The 22663-nt window shown below is 51.6% G+C and overlaps 1 protein-coding gene across 1 annotated transcript in view; it reads right to left on the bottom strand.

The window, feature by feature from the left end:
• Nucleotides 1-872: 872 nt before the first annotated feature.
• Nucleotides 873-22663, bottom strand: part of DAP (death associated protein) — a 48699-nt gene continuing 26908 nt past the window's right edge. Inside the window, exons 3-4 of the mRNA XM_033109954.1 lie at nucleotides 4080-4122; nucleotides 873-2769 (exon numbers count right to left, since the gene is read on the bottom strand). Coding sequence (XP_032965845.1) covers nucleotides 2656-2769; nucleotides 4080-4122 — 157 coding nt within the window. The 3' untranslated portion in view covers nucleotides 873-2655. The remainder of the gene's footprint in view (nucleotides 2770-4079; nucleotides 4123-22663) is intronic.

The following is a 22663-nucleotide window of genomic DNA, read 5'->3' on the forward strand; positions in this document are numbered from 1 at the left end:
ACTTGGGTTTGTAAGATGAAGCATTTAACCAGCGCAGCTGTGGAGTCAGAAAAAGCTGCAGAACACCAGATAGAGCACCACAGGCCACCAAGGCAGGGGGCAGATGTTTTAAAATTAATTACAAACCTACTGGGTCTGGCAGTGTCTCCCCTGCCCCCCAGGCCCTCCCTCCAGCCCTGCCCTTTCTTGGGGTGCCTGAGCGCGGTGTCCCCACAACGGGTCCTCATTCAAGCTGCGGGCCTGCCACAGCCTGCAGGTTTGCTCCCACCGCACACACGGGCTCACCTGCGTCCACACCTAGCTCATGAAAGAACCGGGACCAGCGGCAGGCAGTAGCATTGTTCCGCTTTTGGTGTGTGCTTGTGTGCCTGTGAGTCAGCATTTGAGATCGTAACACAGCCCTGGTCCTCCCGACCAATGGGGCACCGGGTGAGAAAAGCTCCCATCTGTGATGATTCCGGATCTCGGGGCTGAAGGCTTGAGACTATTTTCGGATCCGACTCATCTGGGGTACAGGAGGCCTTTGGGGAAAGGCAAATGTCTTGTCAGAAGCGGCTTGCCTCCCCACCCCCCCGGGGCTCATGACTAACGATTCCTTCTCAAGTCTGTCCCCAAGGGCCCACCTACAGAGCCAGCTGCGAGGCCCTGGTAAGACGTTTTCATCACTTGCCTTATGCTTTTCCATTTTAGGACATTTCAAGGTAGATGACTACACTTGAGGTGCCAGGTGTCCATAGTTTGACTCTGTCTGGGAACAATTTGTGCAAATACCCGTCATGTATGTGTGTTCGCATTTTTACTGAAACCATCTGGCAACCCTTGTAACATGTAAAAGAAAGATCTCTAAAATAGAAGAAAAAACAAACCACAAGAAGAAATGCAGGGTCTTTATTACAATCTCTATTAATCTTGAAGTTAACAATTGATAAAATCATTCAGGGAAACATTTTGCTTTCAGTGACCTAGAGCCCACAGGCACGTGCCAGATGCTGCTAAAGGTACCTGAGAAATACACCTTGGGAAACAGCCTGGCCGTCGCTGCAAAGCCAAGAAGGATCACTGATGTGTCTTAAGTCCCGTAGCGGAGGGTGCAGGGCTCACAGGCCTGACCTGGTGCTGTCTGCTCTCGGCAGCCCTTCTGAGACACAAGCTCCAGGAGGCGGCCGGGAGGCCGCATCTCCAAAAGCCAGCCTCAGTTTATACCAACATCCTAGTGATTAAGACACACACCCCATGTGACGAGGCAGGGCCTGGAGGGCTCCGTCCCGGCTTTTGAAATGGGGTGGGAAACCTAACGCTGCCCTCAGAATGGAAGTGCAGAGCTGCTCCCTTAGGGATGGGTGAGAGGGGGTCTGCCTACGTATGTGTCACTGTGACCGGTCGGCAGCTATGGAGTTGATCATGGCGTCAGAGGGGCCGGGGGGTGCACCGGTCACAGCACCACTGCCAGCCTGCAGCAGACACCACTGCTGGTGATGGGGCAGTCACCGCGCCCTCTCCAAAGCGTCTGCTCTGCAGGAGGTTAACTGCTGAGGAAAGGAGCCCCTGGCTTTTCAGAAAGCTGGGCATCTACAGCTGTGAGCCAGAGAGGCGTCCAGGCCGGCTCTGGGCAGTAAACGGGTGCAGAAAGTGGGGTAACCCCACCGGCCCAGGCAAATGTGCATGCGGGCAGGAGCTCTGGACAGCTGGACTGACTGACAAACAGGTTTTAACTCAAATGGAATGTGGTGTTTCTACGTTTCCCTGGAAACACAAAACGCAGGTTTTCATCTGGTCTTTCTAAGCATCCACCGCACTTGCTGTAGCGTTCCAGAATTCGCTGTGTGCCTGCTCCTCTACCTGGTCAGTAAGCACTCCCAGAACTCACAAACGGCGCTAGAGCTGAGCACTGAACAAGGCAGGTTTGCCTGGCTGTCCTGGGCGGGACCCGTCTGGATGTGGCAGCAGCATGGACGTGGAACCCACCCTGAGCTCTCATTCCAGAAGTACTCCTTTGGGCAAACTGCCTACTTTCTAACTTTGTAGCACTATGACTCCTGGAGTGACAGAGCCATTTCCAAGGTGCGAGCTTCTCTTCCGCTGTCTGGGGAGTGCCTGGTGCCGCTCTGCACTGCGATCCCTCCGATCCCTCGTCACAGGGAGAGAAACTCAGTGTTGCTGTCGTCTGGCTCTCCCTGCTCTGCCTTCTAGAACACTCCCCCGCGATTACCACCCTCATTCCTCACGCTCCCTCAGGTGGTAAGACTTTACTATCCTTGGACTAAAAATTATGAAATTATCGAGCTATCCCCCTAATCTTAATCTAATCCACCCCCCCAAATTTGTGCCCTATTGGTTTTAAGACCACAGGCAGGGATGTTAGGCAATTGCTGAGACAAAACTACAGCTAAACTGAACAACTTTGTTTTATTCAGGGCTGGCACGTCCTCCCAGTGGCCCAGTGGGCCTCACACACCAACCAGGACTCCTGGAAGCACGGCTTGGGGTCTATTTCTAGTTTCCAACACGGAAATGTAAGGCAAAGGAAGGCGGTTTGCTTTGCCTTAGATTTCCCAATGCAGCAGCGTTTTGAAGAAAATGCGGCTTTCTTTGCTGGGGAAATACAAATATTGGGGAACCAAGGCATGGCTGGGGAGGGCGCTGGGTCCTCGCCGGTCACTTGCGAGGCTGCTGGATATTCTGGGTCCTCGGGGAAGAGTGCTTGTCCATGGACGCGTGGGGCTTCTGGTGAGCCACCTGGGCGGCCGCCGGTGGGAAGTCTTTGTCACCCTGTCAGAAGACATAGAACAGCTAAGGTCATGCAGGAGCAGGGCCACGACCCCATGCCCACCGCGTCCCTGTGGGCAGGCAGAAGCCTGTGTCCTGGGGCAGCGTGGGTCCTGAAACCCTCCGGGGAGGGGAAGAGGCACTGAGACCCAGGCACCATCCAGAAGGTGAGAGTGTTAGCTGTCTCTGCCCCTAGCACGAGATCAGGTCACCACACGGCTTACTGGGAGCTAGGTTGGGTGGCTTTCTTCTGCCAGAACGGTTCTTGTAGTCTTTTGAACTGGGGGCAAGACAGACCCAAACCCAGGCTCTTAAATTCAGCTTTGCCACCACAGCTGTGAATGGGGGCACCAGTTGGGAAGGAAACACAGGGCAGGGCCGAAAAGCGTGAGACAGCGCCTGACAACCTGCCAGGCCTCGGAGAAGGTCCCGAACTGTTTCTCAGGGAGGCACAGCCTTCCTGTGCCACAGTGCACACGTGATGGCTGGGCCAAGGCGCTCCGGCTGAGCCGACGGCCACGGTTGACTTTTGGACTTGTATTGACTTTTGGACATGTAGTAGATTTCCCACCCGTCTGTCCCAGTCTCTGGACGGCTGTGGTGAGCTGTCCCTGGCAATGGCGTTTTCTTTCTACATCACATGCTAAGTGCTCAGGCGTGCTGACAGCCAAGGAACCATGGATGGCATCAGTATGCCATCCCCAATGAAAGTTTGCTGGTAGGAGGTCTGTGGTTATAACCAAATCCTGGGTCTCACCAGAAGAGGGGGCTTTTGAAACGTAAAGGTGTGACTAAATCCCATGAGTTTAGTCCAGGGCTCAGCACACATTTTCTGCAGTGTGTCAGACAGTGAATATGTCAGGCTCTGCGGGTCATACTCTCTGCCTCAACTATCTGACTTGGCCACTGTAGCATGAAAGCTGTCAGACAGTGTATGACTGTGCCATGAAAACTTTATTCGTGGGCACTGAAATATGAATTGCATACAATTTCCGTATGTCACGACATAGAATTTGTATTTCGATTTTTGTCAACTGTTTAAAAAAGGTAAAACTATTCTCAGCTCACAGGTCACCCAGAAACACTTGGCCTGTGGGTAGTTTGCGGAACCCTGGATGAGTCTCAAGAGAAGGGCACGGGTGAGGGAGGACAGGCGGCAGCCGGCTCACACCGCACGCTGCGTGGCCAGTTCCTACGTCCCTTACTGCGCGCTCCATGGACACGAGACGACAAAGCGCCCCTGGCCCTGGGCTAGGAGAATGGGGTTTCCTAAAGACAGAAGGAACCAGGAGGTCACACGCGGAGGCTCTTACCCGGGCGATGACACCGGAGATGAACACGGTCGGCTTAGGTGGACTGCAAGGCAAGGAAAGGCGGTTTAGAAGAAAAGTCACAGAGCGCGCGCGGCACAGGACACCAAGGTGGATGGATGAGGCTGGTTCCAGGGGAGGGAGGAGGAAGCAGGACTCAACACTCTTCCTCTGTGTCATTTCATCACAATGACCGCCTGGCTGGGGGCTCAGAACACAAGAGGAGTCCACCTCCTCCTGAGGTGATTCAAAGAGTGAGAGGAAAAGACTGTAGCCAACAGCCCATGAGCTGCTGAAAAGCACTTTCTTTTTGCTTTTTGGTTCATCCTCTGAATGTAACTATGGGCCAACTTATAGTTACGGTTTCAGGAAATTATGGACACAGGAGCTGCTGGAAGCCAGAAAACAGGGTCACACTGGATGAACCCGGGCACTCCAGTGAAGGAGCTGCCCGTCCTGCAGGCCAGGGGGTCCCCATCCACTGTCCTCGTGGCTTCTAGCAGCTTCTAACGGGTGAGATTCCGGAGTCTGTGCAAAGCTCCTGGCTCCTACGGGGACTCAAGTAGTAAAAATGTAAGGTCCCTGTGAAGCTACTGTCATTTCTTAACATCTTAAATCACAGCTGGCCTACATCACCACCGAAACTGAGGGGACAGATTACAGGACCAGCGTAAGGTATGTGCATGGTTGAGAAGCCGACAAATCAAAACATAGGCACTGTTAGCATGTTGGCTATTCTCCTAGACTTTCCATCTACGGAGAGGCAGACACTCTTGTTTTCTCATTAAATTCGATTTTTCTTACAAAAAGAGTCAGATTGTTTTGTAATCTTCTTTCTGTACTTAGGATACGGTGAGCACACTTCCATGTTATTGTATGCTCTTCTGGGCATTTTAACAATGGCTGCACGTGTCGTACTTTTAAAACATCAGAACAGTTTAGGGAGCATTCAGGTGTGCACACCCCCGGAATGGCTCGAGCAGAGGTCAGGAGACCCGGGAGCCACAGGTGACCACAAGGCGAGTCCAGGAGGGGGAGTGCGATGGCAGCAGCGGGCGGAGGTGGAGAGTTTTGTTTCAGGATCGTCTCGCCGGGCTGACGGCGGATCCATTCTGCGAGCTGCCCGTCTGCCCCCATCAGCGCTGCTCTGGGGTCCTTGGAAGAGAAAGGCTTGTCTTAGCTGTGTGTCACTGCAGGCAAAGTGCGCATGTTCTGAAAGTTCACTGTTTACCTCCGAGTTGAGCACAAACACCTGGAAGTCCCCAAGTAATTTCTGTTGCTCCATGAGATGAAACTTCAGTCTTACTCAGCAGCACAGAAACGTGCCCCCCTGACCCTGGTATCACTTAGCAGCTCTCGGTGTGTGGTGAACGGACTTGGATTTTTCCTGTTTTATGATGTGGCCACAGGATCAATAGCCAGCCAGAGAGGAGTAGGCTCAGCTCCAGTGTCACCGCTGTGTGCGCCTGGATTTGTCTGAATCCCAGCACGTCCCGCAGTGACTGCCCCACACCCAGGCTCGGCTGGGCACTCACGGCCAAGGGTTGGGAACCGTGTTCTGGATTCTAACTCTTTATAAATGTTTGAAGTAGGGATGGTTTGCTTCTGATAACTAATTACGCAGCATCACCTCCAGTAAGGCCCGGCCGTCTTTATGTGCCATGAGCTTGGGATTGCTTCCAGCATTTCCATTTTTCATTGGTTTTGTAACCCAAGTCAAGGCCCTGTAGGCAGAAACAGAGACACTCCCTGTATTCCCCCACCCCCCCCCACCAAGAACCTGATGAGAAAGTCACCTACAAGGAGTCCGAATAAACACACAATAGAAGAGATTAGCTCCTCCACTGCACTGAGCCCTAAAAGACGGCCCAGGAAGCTTGGGTCATCATATATGTGTATATACACACACATATAAAATATATATCCCTCCCCCAGATACACATATAATGTTCTGTGTATTGTTGAAAAGCAGACAAGCAAAAAAAAGTTACAATCATTTCTAATTCTGTGTTCTATATGTAGAAAACACACACACACTTCTCACAGAACTGGACTATAAAAGAACTGTAATGGAATCAGTAGGTTATGCTCCCAGGAGGCGGCGCGTCTGGCTCCTGGGAGAACAGGTGGCCAGCAGCAGGCACAGCGCCAGCTGCAATGGCCACGCCAAGGGTCTGCTCCCAGCACCTGTCCCCGTGTGTGTGGAGGAAGGGCCTCCAGACCTCAGAGCCCTGTCGATGACAAGGGTCCCACACTTCCACCGATGGCCTCTGTGTGTCACAGGTGACCCTTCGCATTCTGACCCTGGGTGTCTCCTACATTCAACACGACGAGGGTGGGTTCTAGATCTCGACTCGAGTGCGTTTGGGAAGTGCATGTGTGGATGGTTATGGTAAGAGGTCACAGTGACCTTGCTCCAACCCTGACATCAGAAAATGCAGCTAGAAGTCGCAGCCTTGCTTCTGTGTCCGTGGCTGTAGCAGGTACGATTGTTATTCTCCTGGCGCCCACTTTAGTGTCTCTTTCCAACGAGCTTCTCAAGGAGACTGACAGCATGACTGCTGAATGGCCGCGGGGACTCTGGGGGCTAAAGGAAATCCCTCCCCACCGCCCAGTCCCAGCTCAGTCCTTCAGAGGGTCAGGGGCGGGGGACAAAACCCAAGGGCCCACATGGAGAATGAAGATACTTCTCTAAGGAGAAAGCCTGCAGACCAAGCACATCTGAGGGGAGGTTCTTGCTCTAAGATAGCACTTTTTTTTTTTTGTAAGAACACCAAAGAATTGTGCTGTACTTGCAAAGGCTTATCTAGGCTGCAGAGGAGACTCCGGCCTGCGTTAGCTCGGGTACACGACCCCTACAGAGAGCAAGCTCTCCCCTCCCTTCCAAGTTTGCTTCAAAACGCCAGCTAGGTCAGCAACTAAGTTTGCAAATTTTTTTTTTTACCTTTTAAGCTATTTTTAATTGTACAATTCAGTGCCATTAAGTACATTCCCAAAGTTATATAACCATCAACACTAACCATTTCCAGAACTTTTACATCATCCTCAACAGAAACTCTGTGCCTAGTAAACAACAACTCCATGCCCTGCCCCTAAACCCGGTGACTGCTGTGCTGCCTTCTGCCCTAAGAACTGGACCTCTCCAGGACCTCAGATATGTGGAATCATACGATATTTGTTCTTCTGTGTCTGGCTTATTTCACTGAGCACAGTCTTCCAGGTTAATCCATGTTATAGCGTGTGTCAGAATGTCCTTGCTTTTTAAAGGCCGAATAATATTCCATGGTAGGGACAGACCACCTTTTATTTATCCATCTGTCTGTTGATGGACATGGAGGTTGTGTCTGCCTTTTCGCTCGTGATCAGTGACGCTATGGATGTGGGCGTAGCGGTATCTGGTTGAGACCCTGCTTTCAGATCTTTTGTGTGGATACTCAGAAGTGGATGTGCTGGGTCATGTGGTAATTGTATGTTTAATGTGAGGAACCGTCAAACTGATTTCCAGAGAAGTTCTACTGTTTCACTTTCTGCCAGCAATGCACAGGACCTCTGCGTCTCACAGCCTCACCAACACCTGTCACTTTCTGTCTGTCTGTCTGTTTTGTACTAGTCATCCTAATGTGTGTGAAGTACTATCTCATTGTGGTTGAGGTTTAGCAAATTGTTTTTAAAGAATAAGCTTCTTTGCATGAAGGAATAGTGACCATCAATCCGAACGGATCATTCATTCAAGGTCTTTAGGACACAAACACCCCCACTCCCGACCACCGCCGTAATCGAAGTTAAGGACATGTGGCAGCCACCTGTGAAAAGATGACAGGAAGCCGGCCTCTCGGATAAATAGATGCGAACAGCGGTATCTCTTTTCACAGAGCTCTTAGTTTGCCCGAGCACGTGCTGCAGTGCAGGTTTTCATCAGGCTTGGCCAAAGGACCCCCGAGCTCAATGCCTTTTTCCATTTTCAATTAATACCATCACAAAGTGGTAAACGATTATTACATTTATATAGCAAAAACACATTTTAAACTCCTTGAGATATCGTAGCTTAAACAAAAATTCACAAACGAGAAACCCTGGTAAAGAGTCTGCTCACAAAGCTGTGTTTGCAAAAACACGTGTACTTTAAATTCCATTAGGGATCCATGCAAAGCATAACCTACATTTCCAAGATTCTAGAAACTGTGATCGTGTCTTTGAGGATTTATTTAATTTCATAAATACCATTCTGACAGATGCTGTTTTGAAGATGCAATGTTACTTTCAAGAAACAGAGACAGTGAAAAATATCACTGCTGCCCTCTCCACATCCTCAAACCTCTCCAGTTTTTAAAAACCACACTTATTTAGAACGAAAGGAACTCTAAGCATAATTAGCAGGGAGTAGAGTCCAGGTACCACTTCCTATAGATCAACAGGAACTGCAGCTCCGTCCCACCTGCCTGGCACACGCGGCCCCTGCCTGCGCCATGCCCGTAGCTTTCCAGTGTCCACCTGTTAAGGACCACAGCACATCTTAACAGGGTCATTTATTGGTCACTCATCCTGAACAAAAGTTTCCTATTACTTATAAACTTCCTTGATGGATAAAGTTTATGCCTTATTGGCATTCCAGACAGGCAGGATGAAATGGCTGAAATTCTTAGTGAACGTGACTCTGGGGAGTGCAGACGTCCTCAGGACTAGTCTGCCGGGCTCATCTTTAAATGAAAATCCTCAGTGCCGAGAAACGGAATTAATATTTTTAAAACTCCCCCCAAAATCTAAAACAGCAATTATTGAAATAAATATCAATATATTTTATTCAACTCAATATATCCAAAATAGTACCAGTCCTCATGTAATCAACAGAAAAACGATCGAGATTACAGACTTTCCATTTTGTGTGTGTCCTAAGATTTAACGACCTGTCAGTGCAGGTCCCAGGTGATGTGACATTTTCTGCCCTCTCTAGGCTGCAGACTGTGGCTGGTCTAGCCCCCCCCCCCCCCCCCCCCCCCCCCCGGGGGGGCCCATCAGTAGCACTGAGTCATCCAGAAAAGGCTACAGGGGACCTGGGAGAAGTCAGCACACGACACTCCCTCCCCGCCCAGTAAGAAAGCACGAGTGCTCAGAAAGGGACTTCTCCCTAGAAATCTCCCTGGAAGTCCAAGCTGCCTGTGCGTCGGGGGAGGCGCTCGCATAAACACTCAGGCCCGGAAAGCTGTGTCGCAGTCTCGGTTTCATTTTCCAACAAGCAGCTAACAGTGCTGTGAGAAGGGGCCTGTCTCTCCTGACGCCCAGCCCCAGGAGCTCCGTTTACCCCGCAGCCTATCACGAGGGGGGCGGTGGGGGGGGAGCTGGGGGCCCCCAGACCACAGGCCTTCCAGGCTATGTGTGCTTGCCCAAAAGGGGACAGAGGCTGCCAACCCCCCAAATCCAGCCACACTAATGGAAACACTTACGGGGCCCCCCCCCACCGTGGGCTGACGGCGAAGGGCTTCCCTGTGCCAGAGTCACAATCACCCACATACCTCAGCTGTGCTGACCGGGCCCCACTGGAGCCAGAGAGAGAAGCAGCCACTCACCGTCCTTGGGGCGTCACGCCAGCTAGGAGTCGGGGTGCTGCGGTGTGGAATTATAAATGGGGACCGTGCCAGGAAAGAAAGGGGTGGGGTGCTCTGCTAGGGCACATTTGGGGGCCTGAGTCGCGGAGGGCGGTCAGTGCTGACCCCGGAAAGGTGACATTCAAGCTGAGATGGCAAGTGTACACACGCATGTGCTGGGAAGAGAGACACGACGCCAGAGCGCAGTGAGTGGACGGAAGGGGTGTTTGCTTTGTTAGCACAAAGCCAAAGAGGTCTAAGGGGGCCCTCTTCTCTCACAGTGATGGGGGCGGGGGTGATTTGGGGTGTGCTCGGCTCGGGTGACGAACACCTGGGAAAAGCCGTCTTCTTGCTGACCCTCCCTATGAAAGGACAGAGCCCTCACTGCGACCTAGAAGCAGATTCTGCTACTCTATTGTGACTTTGCTCTAAGCTTGTGGCTTTGTGTTTTCAGAGAGTTTATGGAAAAATATATTCCCACCTAGGGTGACTTTAAATATATTTTCTAGTAAAGGGATGGAAAACAAATCCTTTCTAGCCATTTCAGTTCTTGAAATATCTTTCTGGCTTGGTGTTAATTTATTTGGGTTATTAATCTTCTAGACACCAAAATAATAATTAGTGTGGCTGGTGGCCAGAGGGGAACATCTCACTTGACTGCACCCAGACATTTCTTTGCAATGTCATTCTTCAGAGTTTGACAGTCAAGGTTGTTTCTCTCTTCAGCTGATTTCAGGAGCCGAGAGCTTCCCCACAAGATGGCACTGCTGGTCCTTTTATTAGCTGGTGGCTCTCGGGGCAAAGCTTTGGTCAGCGTGGGGCGGGTAACTGGGAGCGGACATTCCTTGTGGGCAGGGGCTACTGGCGCCCTACAACAGGTGTGTCCCCGTCTCCCTAAGCAGCGAGTAACTGTCCGTGAGCGACATTTTCAACCTGAGCGGGGGCGTCTTCACTTCCCCTCGCGACGGTCCCAGAAGGCTGCTCTAGGCCTCGTGCTCTTCACACACAGGTGACCCATCACGTGAGTCGCGGCTCGTCCCTGCTCTCTCGTCCCTGTGCTCTGGCCTCATTCTCCCTCCTTCCCGGGACGCAATGACAAATCCCTTCTAAAGACTCAGCTTGCACCTTAGGGATTTAATTCATGGGGGTCACCCCGGGCCGGGGAGATGTCCACATTCATCACAATAGAGGGGCTCGGCGTGTCTGATGGGAGGACCCAGGCCACGCTCCCTGACAGGGCACGCGTTGTTTGGAAAATCTGCCTCATTCTGCTCCATCTCTGTGGAGCTCGGGGAAGATTCAGACGCACAGAGGAAAGCTGTGTTAACGGGACTTTGAGGGCTGGGCTTTCGAGACGAACGGCTCTGGGTTCCAGCCTCAGTTCCGAGGAGCGGCCTCCCCGAGCCCGTGTCCTCCTGTAAAACGCGAACAATCCCTGTTCCACAGAAGAGTGGGGAGTTTCAGTGAGATGATGGACACACCGTACTTAGAATCCTGCCTCCACTGACGAAGTCACACAGAGCGGTAACGAGTACTAACTGCCTATGACAAGTGCGGAAGTGGCTATTTTGTCTTCTAAAGTGTAATTTAAGAATTCTTTTCTTTTTTCTAAAGACTAGAGAATCCTAGGGCTCCTCTGAGCCTCTTTGAAGAATGATAGGGTATCCACCTTAAGTTTTCTTATTCTTGTTCTAACACCGTACGGTACCAGGGGGCACGACCCGAGGGCATTACAAGCAGAAAGGGGGGCCCCCGGGGTCAAAGAATCTGAACCCCTGCCCACCCCACCCAAGGCCAACTGTGTAGGGCAGAAAACTGACAGCTTCCTTTACGTCGCTGAATGTTCCAGAAAAGGTACCTTTTAGGAAGAATGTAGGTTATCATTACAGGCAAGGGCTAAGCTTTAATATTAAAAAAAAAAAAAATTAACCTGTGTGAGTTTTACCACGTGTCAATGAGGAAGATACTGGGAAAAAAGAAAACAAGCCTGCCTGCTGGTTAGCTCCAGAGCTAACGTGTTAGAAGACACTAGCTGTAGGTGGGCCCGCTCTAAACATGCAAATTCAGGCAATACTGGCTGATGCTCGGAAAGGCTCCCAGGCTCTGCCAGGAAGTGCCTGCCCTCTGCCGCCTCCGTGACAGTCGCCTCCGTGACAGTCAGCTCGTTACAGCCGGGAAACCCTGGTCTCCCGCACAGCCCGAGAACACGGTCCAAAATGATCAGACAATCTGTGTAACTACCATAGATGTAGTATAAATTCCAAATGTTACTTCGTTTCAGCAGGTAACTTTTACACTTAAAACTATCCCGTCTTTGATGCTGAACACATTTGTTCTGGTGTCTGTCTTGCATTTCAGTTATACGGAAGTGCCAATGAATAGTTAATATGACTATACAGGTGCTAAAAATCAGTGTTTATCATATGTATCGTGATAAACCAGATCTAGTCGGCTGTCTTCAGGGTCAAGGGTTGGGTGTTACTAGGCCACGACTTTTAGGAGGAGAGTGTCCATGGTTCAAAGTACAAACTACGTATTATCTCGAGGATGCGTATTATACCTTTAAAAAAGGAAAATCATTGTGTAAGTAGAAAAAAATCTGACAAGACAACTGCTAATAGAATTCCTATTAGAAAGAAGTACACACTGATATTAAATTGAATTACAGACACCAAAAGCTTACCTGGTCTTGTCTACTCCCATCTCTGGAAGTACAGGTGGCTGACCTTACATGGGACCAGCCACCATGAGGATGGTTTGTGGGGAATCTGGCAACAGAAGAGGAGAGGTGCCAGATTTCACGTGCTCTCAGGAGACTCTCCCTTAGCCACGGGAGCCCTGCATCTAGCAAAAGTCAAGACATGGCCTGGGAACACTACGCACGGCTTAGATGAAAGTCGAGTACGTGGAATGATGGACAAGAGCTGCTGGATTTCTGTGTTGCTGGATTCGCCAGTAATTACATCCTTAATCCACCCTCCAAACGCATGGCAGGGAGGGATCTGGTGTGCTGAGGGCGACCAGCCAGCAGCAAACACGCTAAGCCGCCCTCCTCAGTGGTCTCTAGACCTGCAAACTCGGCTGCTCCCCAGCTGCGTGGACCCTCCTCAGACCGTGCCATACCCTCATGCCTTTCCAGGATTCACAGAAAAAGAGGTGCCACGTACGCAGAAAACTAAACCCACTGCCAATGCTCTTCCTTTCTGAACCAGCTAGTGAGTTAGGATGACTTCCCTTTGATCCGAGAGCCACCCCCACCCACGTTTAGAGCAAGCCTCTAGAATATTTGGATAGCACGGGAGCACAACAGGCTGGACGTGACACAGACGCATGTCGCCGTCACCTGAGGTGGCGAGGAAAGCACTCTGAGGGCTGGTGGAAGTGTTCCCTCCCTCCCGCCCTCCCTCCCTCCCTCCCTCCCTCCCTCCCCCCCTCACTCGCTCCTTCACTCCCTCACTCACTACTGAACAGTCAGGATGCTTGGTCTCTGGTGACCGGGTCACTTTGTGTTTTACTCGTCTATTGGGACCGATTATTTATTCCCCGTAGATATATATCTACTGAGTGCCGAGCACGCCTCACAATTAGGAAGCATTTCGTCACATCTGAGCACCTCCTGCTTCCTGCCTGTTCCGTGGCTGCGGGGACACTGGCCGCCGCTTCTCATCACTGCCATCCTCTTCCTCCCGTCCACTCATACACACCTGACATTCACCCACTGTACAGGGCTCCAGGCAGGCTGGGTAAAGACAGGAGACGTCAGAGAGCTGGTCCCAGGGGCCAATGAGGTTTACCAGAAGCTAACGTGGAAACAGTCACCATGATTTCCCAGAAACTGACTGTCCCTGTTTCAATGTGGCTAGTGTTGGTGGCAACCACAAGAAAACTGAGCATGTCCTTATGGACAGAACTTCCACAGGCGATCTGCCGTCAGGGCTGTTCCTGACATGCAGGGAACCCGAGACTCTTCCTGAACTTGGCAAATAAGGGTTTCAAGTGAAGAACAGCAGAGCCAGAGGGGAGCACGGGAAGAAGCAAACAGCCAATGCGTGTTGCACGGGACCCCAGGCCTAGTGCTCTCCTTACCACTCCTCCCCTCTGGGTGTCTGCTTCCATAGGGCCCTTTTCCTTGCTTGCCGTGGGCACAGCCAGATAATCTGCTTTGCCACCAAAGAAGCATTCAGTGTGCCTTGTTATTAAAAAGCGAGGCAGATAAATGAATGGCGGCGACGCAGTCCCATGGAGCTGAAAGAACAGGGCCGCATACAAAACACGTATTCTGCGAGCCGGTGGCCATGGGTTCTGGAGTTGAATTGAACCTGGTTCCTTATCTGAAATGGGGACCTAATTATCCCTCTGGCGCTCACAGGATTTGAGGAAGATCAGACAAGCTCCATGCGTTAGGCACACTGCACACACAGGGTGACTCCAGGGGAGCACTCTAACAAGGTCCGCATGTAAATGGAAGCAGGTTTATCTCAGTCGCATCACAATGGGGAGGGAGGACGGCTCCCATCAGGAACCTGAGGACCCCATGGGACCTGCCAGGGCTGTGGGGAAGGGCTTCAAGTAGTGACCTGGAGGTCCTTACTGGGCCTAGCAGCTCCTGGAGAAATGGTCCCATGGCCACAGCCACAAAGAGAGCAACCAGGAGGAGACCCCCTGAGCTGGCCTCTCCGTGGGCTGGCCATGACATGCTTCGAGGGTATTAGGGCTAAATGCAGACTTCATGTTTAAGAAACCAAAGGAGAACCTGTATTTATAATCTTCACTATGAGATGACGTTCACGAATAGACCCCCACACCAGAACCTTCCTCCTTCCACCACGGGGAGCAAATAAATCCGCATCCAAGGCCCATCTACTCCAAGCGAGCGATGGAAGGTGTAAGAAGAGCACGGCCACAGCTCACAGGAGTATGAGAACCTCCACGGTTAGTGACATCAGTGAATCACCACCAGGAATGTAAATGATGTGGAATGCCAATGAAGGTTGGGGGTAAAAAGGAGCTGGGGGCCTTTCCCCGACTTTTAACACTTGCTGGCCCTGCAGGGAGGGGAGTTTTATTCGATTGGAAGAGGAGAATATTTCAGTGGCAGAGCTGATTCTGGCTGGGGACTCGACCTGGCACAGCTGAGCTCCAGGGCAGCACGGATGCCCAGGGCACGGCAGGTCCATGCATGTGGATCCCTGCATGTCAACACCGGGCCCGGGCCTGTGCATGGAATAAACATTTCCTGAGCAACCACCGGCGCCAGCCGCAGGGCGGGGTGCTGGGGACCCGCCTGACCCACATAGACGGGAACTGCCCTCCGAGCCCGACTGCATGAGGGTGCTGGGCTCCGCAGGGTGGCCTGGGACTCAAGACAGACTTGACCTCCTTGCTCATGAAATGAACCCAGGGCCCTGGTTTCTCTGTGTCACGTGCTATTGTTTTGTTATCCGGAATCAGAACACTCTGCCTGACAAACAGAAGTCCTCGTGTGGACAAGGGGAGAATATTTGAAACCAGAACTATTCCAGCAAATCTGCAGAAAGCCTGTGCTCGCACTGTGCCGTCGCCGGAGTTAATGCACCCGACGACCCAGCTGTCACCTTGGAAACCAGAGGAAAGGACTCTCAGGAACGGAGACACCCAGGAGGAAACCTGGACAGGTGTGGGGCACGGAGTCTGCCTAGGGCAAGTGGGTGCACAGTCTCCCTTTGCTGTGAGGCTTTCCCAAGGAAACCAGTAGTGCAGTGTTTCACGTGAGATCCGTGAACAAAGCAGCCAGATGAAAATCGTTGGTGTTTCCATTTGTTTCAGAGCGGCAGCAGGCATGGGATGGGAGTACTCGCACGAACAGTCTTAAGAGAAGTTCTGTCAGGTACGAAGACCCCCAAAGAGGAGTTCTTCTCAAGCTCCAGATGCAATTTGTTGCTTTTCCTTGGCATTTACCTCAAAAAGGTGCTGATCCGAACATAAAGAGAAAACCAGCATCTTTATGGTGCAGTAAGAAGGCTGTGAGAGAGTCTGAAAATGAGTATCGGGGACCTAAGTACAAGCATTTTTGCATTGCGGTCTTCAAAAATGATGACAATGGCAGATGGCACTGTATTTGCCTTCCTATCCTTTTCTGGGAGACACACAGCAGGTGGCCCCCCACTGCCTCTTCTCTGACCAGTTACCCTGGGATGGCCCTGTGTACATGACTCCTTTGGGACCCTCAGGTTTAGGCCTTGGTCCCTGTGTAATTACCATCAGTGACTCTTTTCACTCTCTAAAGCATACCAGTTTAAATATGTCACACGGTCCCTCCAAGCCGAGACACAGAATTCTAGAATGATCCTCAACGTTCCTGGGGCTCTTAGGCGTTTCATCTTGCATGGAAGAAAACTGTTGGTGTTCCCTCTGCCTGTATGACCTTAATCTTAGCCAGCCAGTAAACACCAGCTCAAAGAGGGCTCACAGGTGATCTTTCCGTTGCTTTCCCTGACCTTTCGCCCAAACAGTCTTTTCCCCAGCTGTGTTCACACAAGAACTTCCCACTGTCACAGTAACGTGTAGGCTCTTGCACGCCCAGCTCTCCTTCAAGGTCGAGGACGACGGTTGAATTTGTTGTGTTCCCAGCACCTGGCATGGTGTCAACAAATGCTGTCAGCACGGAGACATGTCACCAGCATGGTCTGTGAAAGGAGTGAAGTGACCCCGGGGATTAATTCGGGCTGCCTGTGGCTCATGTCTCAGGAATGCACGTGACTCCTCGTGCACGGAGCCTCAGAGGCTGGCAAAGGAGTCCTCAGGGACGTGTGGATGAAGTTCTGTTACCGACCAGTGTGGCTGGGCGGGAGCTGCCGGCGAAGGGGAGGTAACCTGCAGTTCCCAAGCGAACGGCTCTTCTCCAGTGTTTGCCGGGCTGATCTTAAAGACTAGAAACAGGTTTTCTCAATATTAAGAGAGAGCTCAGGCTAAGAGGTACTTCTTCAGATCGTCTCAAGTCAAACTTGAGAATGGCGATGGAATCATGAGTTGAATCTTAAAAGTTAAGCACAGATGCTGAGGGCACAGGAAGAGGCGGGTGAGGGCCTTACTAAGACAACTTTCAGGAGTGTGAATGAACAAATTTAACAAGAAAAACCCCGTCAACCTTCTATATGCAATTCCCGGCAGCTGCCAATAAGGGCTGGAGGTCTTTGCAGGACTCTTGCCCTATTTCTCTAAAAATCTGCAATGGTTCAAAAAGCACAGGTGACCAGACTGAGGCATAAGCTGGAAGGCAGCCAACTCGGTCGGTAAAGAAGCGGCATCTTCCTCAGGAAGTGTGACTTTACTCCTGACAAAAACACCCCGAGTCAATGCAAAAGGACTGTAATGTCCAAGGCGTTTTCTCCAGGCTCGGAGAAGACAGACGCGCGCCGTCACTACCACACCCTGGACACGGACAGTTGACCATGCTTCACCTCTGCAGCTGGACTCTCAAATACCTGAAGGATCCAGCTCTTCCCTTAGATATTTCCTTCTCTTGACCTATGGCCATCCCTGATTCCTGGCTTTGATCACCTGCAAATATTAAGAAACAGGAACCGCTTCCGTCGACTTTCATTTGTCACGAGCACCTAAGAGCACGAGTGAGGAGCAGGGCGAGGAATGGCTCGGTCTGGGGTGGCAGCCACATGTCACGCGGAAGCGCGCTCCAGATGCAGGGCGGTCACTTGTTCGCATGTAAGATTTATTTTCCCCGAGAAATGGTATTACTATTAACGATGCTTAGGTCCCTATTCGGTCTCCTAATCCATGTAACCCACGTAGGACACTAAACGCCAGTGTCCGTGTCTCAGGGCTGACCAGTTTCCGCAGCCCTGGCAGTCCTGAGACACGGGCAGGGAGGTGAGCGCCGGCCTCCGGGCGGGTTGGTCGATTTGCTGTGTCGGGCACTTCACACTTAGCAACAGTTGTGTGGATTCTGTTTTAGAATTCAGGCAGCATCCCCGAGGGAGTGGCCCAGTGAAGTCAGCTCTAAAAGGACTCTTTTCCCTAATAATGAAAGGAATATACCAAAGGATCCAGAAGGGATAAGTAAATTATTAAACTGTTAAGACGTTGCTATAAATATGCAGTGCTAATTCAATAATTCATAGTGGACTGGTACAACAATTTCTAAGGCTCATAAAATACTGCCGGCTTTTGGTGGTAGCTAGCATCGTGGCGTGCGTGCCAACTGTTACTTCACCTGGCGGCCTGGGTGTTGGGGTACCAGGGACCCTTCTCCCCGGCTGGCCTCCAAGGAGCCCTGGTGGGGCAGGGAGCAGGGCCTTGCCCTCCCCACGGCCGGCTGGGGGCCGGGTCCCGGTTTGTCTCGGGGCGGGAGGAGACAGGGAGCGGGTTCCGCAGCACCTGTGAGGCTTCTCGCCAGGCACCTGGGCAACGCTCCGCAGTCCCAGGGTGTGGCCGCTGCTCACCTGAGCCCTGTAACAGAACAGTCTGTTCCGCCAGCCCCGGACGGGCGTGGGGACATGCTCCTTCACATGTGCCTTTGTGCCTGAGAGTTTCCATTATGGCCCCTGATCTCTTACTCAGAACCGTGGGGTCAGGTACGTTTCAGATTTTATAAAGGCAACACGTTGCACAAACTGTATATAATGAACACCCTGGAGGGGTCTGGGGCAGTACCCTGTATTCAAGCCCATTAATATTTTGTACAGCAAAATGCATGGAGATTACACTAAGTAGGATAAGTAAGGACTATAAATAGCCTACATCAGTTCCGTTTTTGCCAGCGTATGGGTTTGAGCATGAAAATGTGAAAACCTGTGCAGTTTTCTGAGCCCCCTGGACTGGACAGCTTGCTCTGGGGACACTAGGGCACTTTCCGCTTCCTGCCTCCTCTGTGGCTGCTCCTATTTCCTCCAAGAAAGAAATGGATTTGGATTAAACAAGATGGTATAGCTCTGAGGGGGCAAGAAGAACCACAGGCATTACTCTGGGCTTACACGGAGAAGCTGCGGTCAGCTCTACACATTTATCTCTATAGAGCAGAATCTGATTTATGCACGTAGGCAAAACCTTTGGCAAGGCAGAATAAAACAAAAGCAAGCGGGATTTCTCCCCAGTGGCCGGCGCCCTCCCCGCAGCCCCCAGCCTGTTCAGGGTTGAGGGAACTGTGCGCTAACAGACGTGGGCACATTTGTAGGCCTTCCCCTGATTTCAGAGCCCGCCTGCCCAGGTTCCAGCAACCCGCTCCGTGAGGCGTGCAGGGTGGGCAGCACACAGGTTGCACTGGCCTCCTTGTGTAGAGATGCCGAAGCAGAACAGTGACAGAGGAGGCATGTCACCCGCAATCACAGGGCTGGGAGGAAGTGGAATGTGGACAAGAACCTAGGCCCTCAAATCCTCCAACAAACTGCTCTCCTTACACCGGCCACACACAGCCCTCAGGACCGCGGTCCAGCATTGTTCTGCCCCACGCTAGTCCTGCAGCCTGGTGTGAGTAACCTGGGTCAGCTGAGCTGTGGAAACACTGCTTCCAGGAGGCTTAAATGTCCCTTAGTGTACTAGAGCCCTGAGCCGTCATAAGGAAACCAGATTAACCTCATTTAACCCATGCTTCCTGAATGCATTTGAACATGGAACCCTTTGGCCAGAATTCCCGTCAGCATCGACCACTCTGGGACACCGAGGAAAGGCAGTTTCAATCGTGTCCCAGGTTTTACATCGAGTTGAAAGCGGCTTATCCATTCGGAAAGCGTTTTACCTGGAAGGCTAAAGGAGCAACCACCACGATTTACAGAGACCCACCTGAGGGGATCCACTCTCCCGCCCTCTTCCTTCTTGTCTGCTTCTGCCCGTCACCGCGGGGCTGCCACAGCCACAGCCTGCACTCGCTTCACTTCTGTCCCCGAGTGAGGCAGTGCACCAGGCTCACACTCTCCGCTGTCTTGTCACTTATGGTGAAGCAGGAGCACCCCACTGGGGCCCAATGCTGAGGAGCAACGCAAAGCACCACGTCTTCCCCAAACCACGTAACCTTGGCCAAGTGATTTCTCCTTTCTTCACCTGGATTCCCACAACTGTAAGATGCAAGGGGGGCGTCCAGAACCCACACAGAGAAGTCAGAGGGGATCGGCTTGAAAGAGAAGCCCGTGATCTGTTTCCGAGGCAGCCGGGGCCCAATGTGAAACAAGCGATGAGAAACTCCTGGCAGCCTCCACTCAGGGGCAGGACGGGCACGCTGATGGGAGTGTGTCCAGCAGGGGCCGCAGGACCCGTGAGGTCTGGGCTGAGCTCTGGAAGGCGAGCAGTCAGCTGAGCCAGGATGTGCATGTGCCTGTCCAGTGAGGTTCTGGACAGACGAGCACCAGACACACGGCGGGCCGGTGCCGGGGCGAAGACCAGGGGCAGTTTCTGTCCTCTCTGCAGCAGCACACCTGAGCTATGCCAAGTTTAACATTCAACACACTTAATTACCATGACACCCAGCACTGACCAAAGCGGGAGATGGGACACTGGCAGCACAGGCACTGGTGGCACCTGCCCTACGCACAGTCCTTTCTCCACGAAGCGCACCACTTTGGTGCATCACTACCTCCAAGGGACTCTCACGCTTGTGGAGCCCTGAGAGCTGAGTCAGCCTTTACCAGTGCAAATGAATTCCACTGCTGCCACGCCACTTAGCAGGCAGGTGACACAGGGCGCGGCCAGGGCACAGAAATGACTCGGAGGCAGATAAGGCCAAATGATAACTTCAAGGAGGAAAAGTTTAATCTTAAGTTATTAATTCTTCTCTACTCTGCAATTGCTTAAAATATTTTCTATCAAATGGCTTTCCCACATGTGACCATGACTCTCAATGAAGACTTGGGTCATTTAACATTGTGACCCAGCGTGTGCACAGACACACCTACAGCAAACAATTCCGACTCTCACAGCCGGGGATGCCCTCTAACATTTCCTGCTTGATCTTACTCCGTTAAAAGAAACACACGGGTCTCCACCCACGGAACTGACTTTATGACCCACCAATGGCCCACAGTGTAGTTCGGAAACCACAGTTTCCTCTGAGGAAACGGCAAATGTTCCCGAGCCTTCATCTTTGCTCTGACCAGACAGCAGGGCACTGAGGGCAGCTTATGTGTGTGATCAGGTGAATCATTTTTCCAATGGAGTAAAACCTTATTTAGTCAGATTTCACTAAGCTGAGGTTTATGATCCTTAGAAGAAAGGTTGGACAAAGAGGCAACATAAACAAGGTGGTAGGAAGTATATGACAACACCTTAAAAAATAAGCTTTGGGGAAGAAACTCAAAAACCCTACAATGAAAATAATACACAAATAATTGATATGCTTATTACAAATAATTCTTACTGACACATTGAGTGTGTCTGCTCTATGTGGAATTTTACTGGCAACATTCGAATTACACAAGTCTGGGTTATAGTACGGTCACGAAAGTAACAATACCACATTCCTTTATATTTTATAACTTGGAATTTTAAAAAGTATATCATACTACCATTCACTAGAATGAAGACAAATCGGTGATGGTCCACTGCATGAGTTTATACTTTACAAGTGCTTTTTAGGTTTGCCATTCAGAATATGTACACACATTCCTATAAAAAGTTAGGCCAATTACGTGGGATAGCAGACAACAAAAAAGTCCAATTTCGCACGATCCCTCAACAGTCTAGTTAAGACAGTGTCCCTGTTGCCTAGGGAACAAGACCCAGACGGAATGTCCTCCCAGAGAGGACTAAGGCAACGTGCTAAAGAAATTCCACACTGGAGAAGGTGTCACGTCCACCCCATTGCCCATGTGTGTTCATAAGCTTCCCGCTGTGCAGCCCAGAGGGCTGAAAACGGGTCTGGCAAAAAATGCCAGGTTACACGGGCTCATGTGGCTTTGTCTGCGGCCGGGCCTCCCTGGCCAGGCCGCAGACGGAGGTGCGTTGGGAACTCCCTGAAGAGGGCCACAGGAGGACGCCTGCCCGACTTCTCTGACCACAGGGCTCTTTTTATCAGGCAGGACTTCATAGGGCTGGCATGGTAGGAGGCAGGCTTTCGAACTGCTCCTGCAACTCACAACGGCACTGAAAATGCGGCCGATGTAAACTAAGCTGACATTTAGCTACTTGTAACACATCCCAGAGGACGCACTCAAAAGGGAAGGTGGTTGTGCTAAATGAAATCTATCAATGTCTCTGTCATATGCTTTACGGCAGTGACTCAATGTGGTCCCCAGCAGCCTCAATTCACCCGGGACCTGGATGGAAATGCACATTCTCAGGCCCACCCCAGACCTACGCAACCAGGAACTCCGGGGGCGGGGCTGGCCATCTGTTTCCCCCGCGCCCAGGAGATGCTGATGCAATAAGCAGGCTGTGCCCTAAGGTGCAGAGCTCATGGGAGAGGCGCAGCCCCAGGAGGGCCAGTCACCTTCACCTTCAGAAACAAATCAGGGAAGAATCACTACGGCACGCTGGGGCACCTGACACAAGGACACAGCTCTAATCTGCACACACGGTCAGAACTATCCTCCCGCCTCTCCCACGCCCACTAGAACGACTCCGTCCAGAGGCTGTGGCGGAGGGGAACGTGCTGGTATGCCCTGGGTGTCTGCCAGTGGCCGGGCATCACGCTGACGCCCTGACCAGACTTTATCACATTAAGTCCTCTCAAAAAGATATGACAGCCTCATTATAAGATGGAAAACAGGCTCAGGGCATTGCAGGTATGTGGCCAAACCACAGTGAGGCTCTGGGCCTTACCTTGCACAAAGAGGGTGTGCTTCCACTCTGTGAGGGGTTATGATTTTTGCCCCTATTTTATACCCAGAAGTCCAGGCTCTAAGAATTTAAGTGTTTGAACGATCACACAGGCAGCGGGTCACAAAGCTGGGCCTGAACCAGTTTTCTGACCCAAACTGTGCTCCCTGCCCTCTTACCCCACTGCAGAGGCGATATGAAGCAGGACACCCTAAGGTGCTGTCCCTGCAGCCTATGGGCAGCCTTGGGGTGTCTGGAGGGAGC

Source organism: Rhinolophus ferrumequinum, chromosome 7 (genome assembly GCF_004115265.2).
Source record: "Rhinolophus ferrumequinum isolate MPI-CBG mRhiFer1 chromosome 7, mRhiFer1_v1.p, whole genome shotgun sequence".
In the NCBI taxonomy this organism is placed as follows: Eukaryota; Metazoa; Chordata; class Mammalia; order Chiroptera; family Rhinolophidae; genus Rhinolophus; species Rhinolophus ferrumequinum.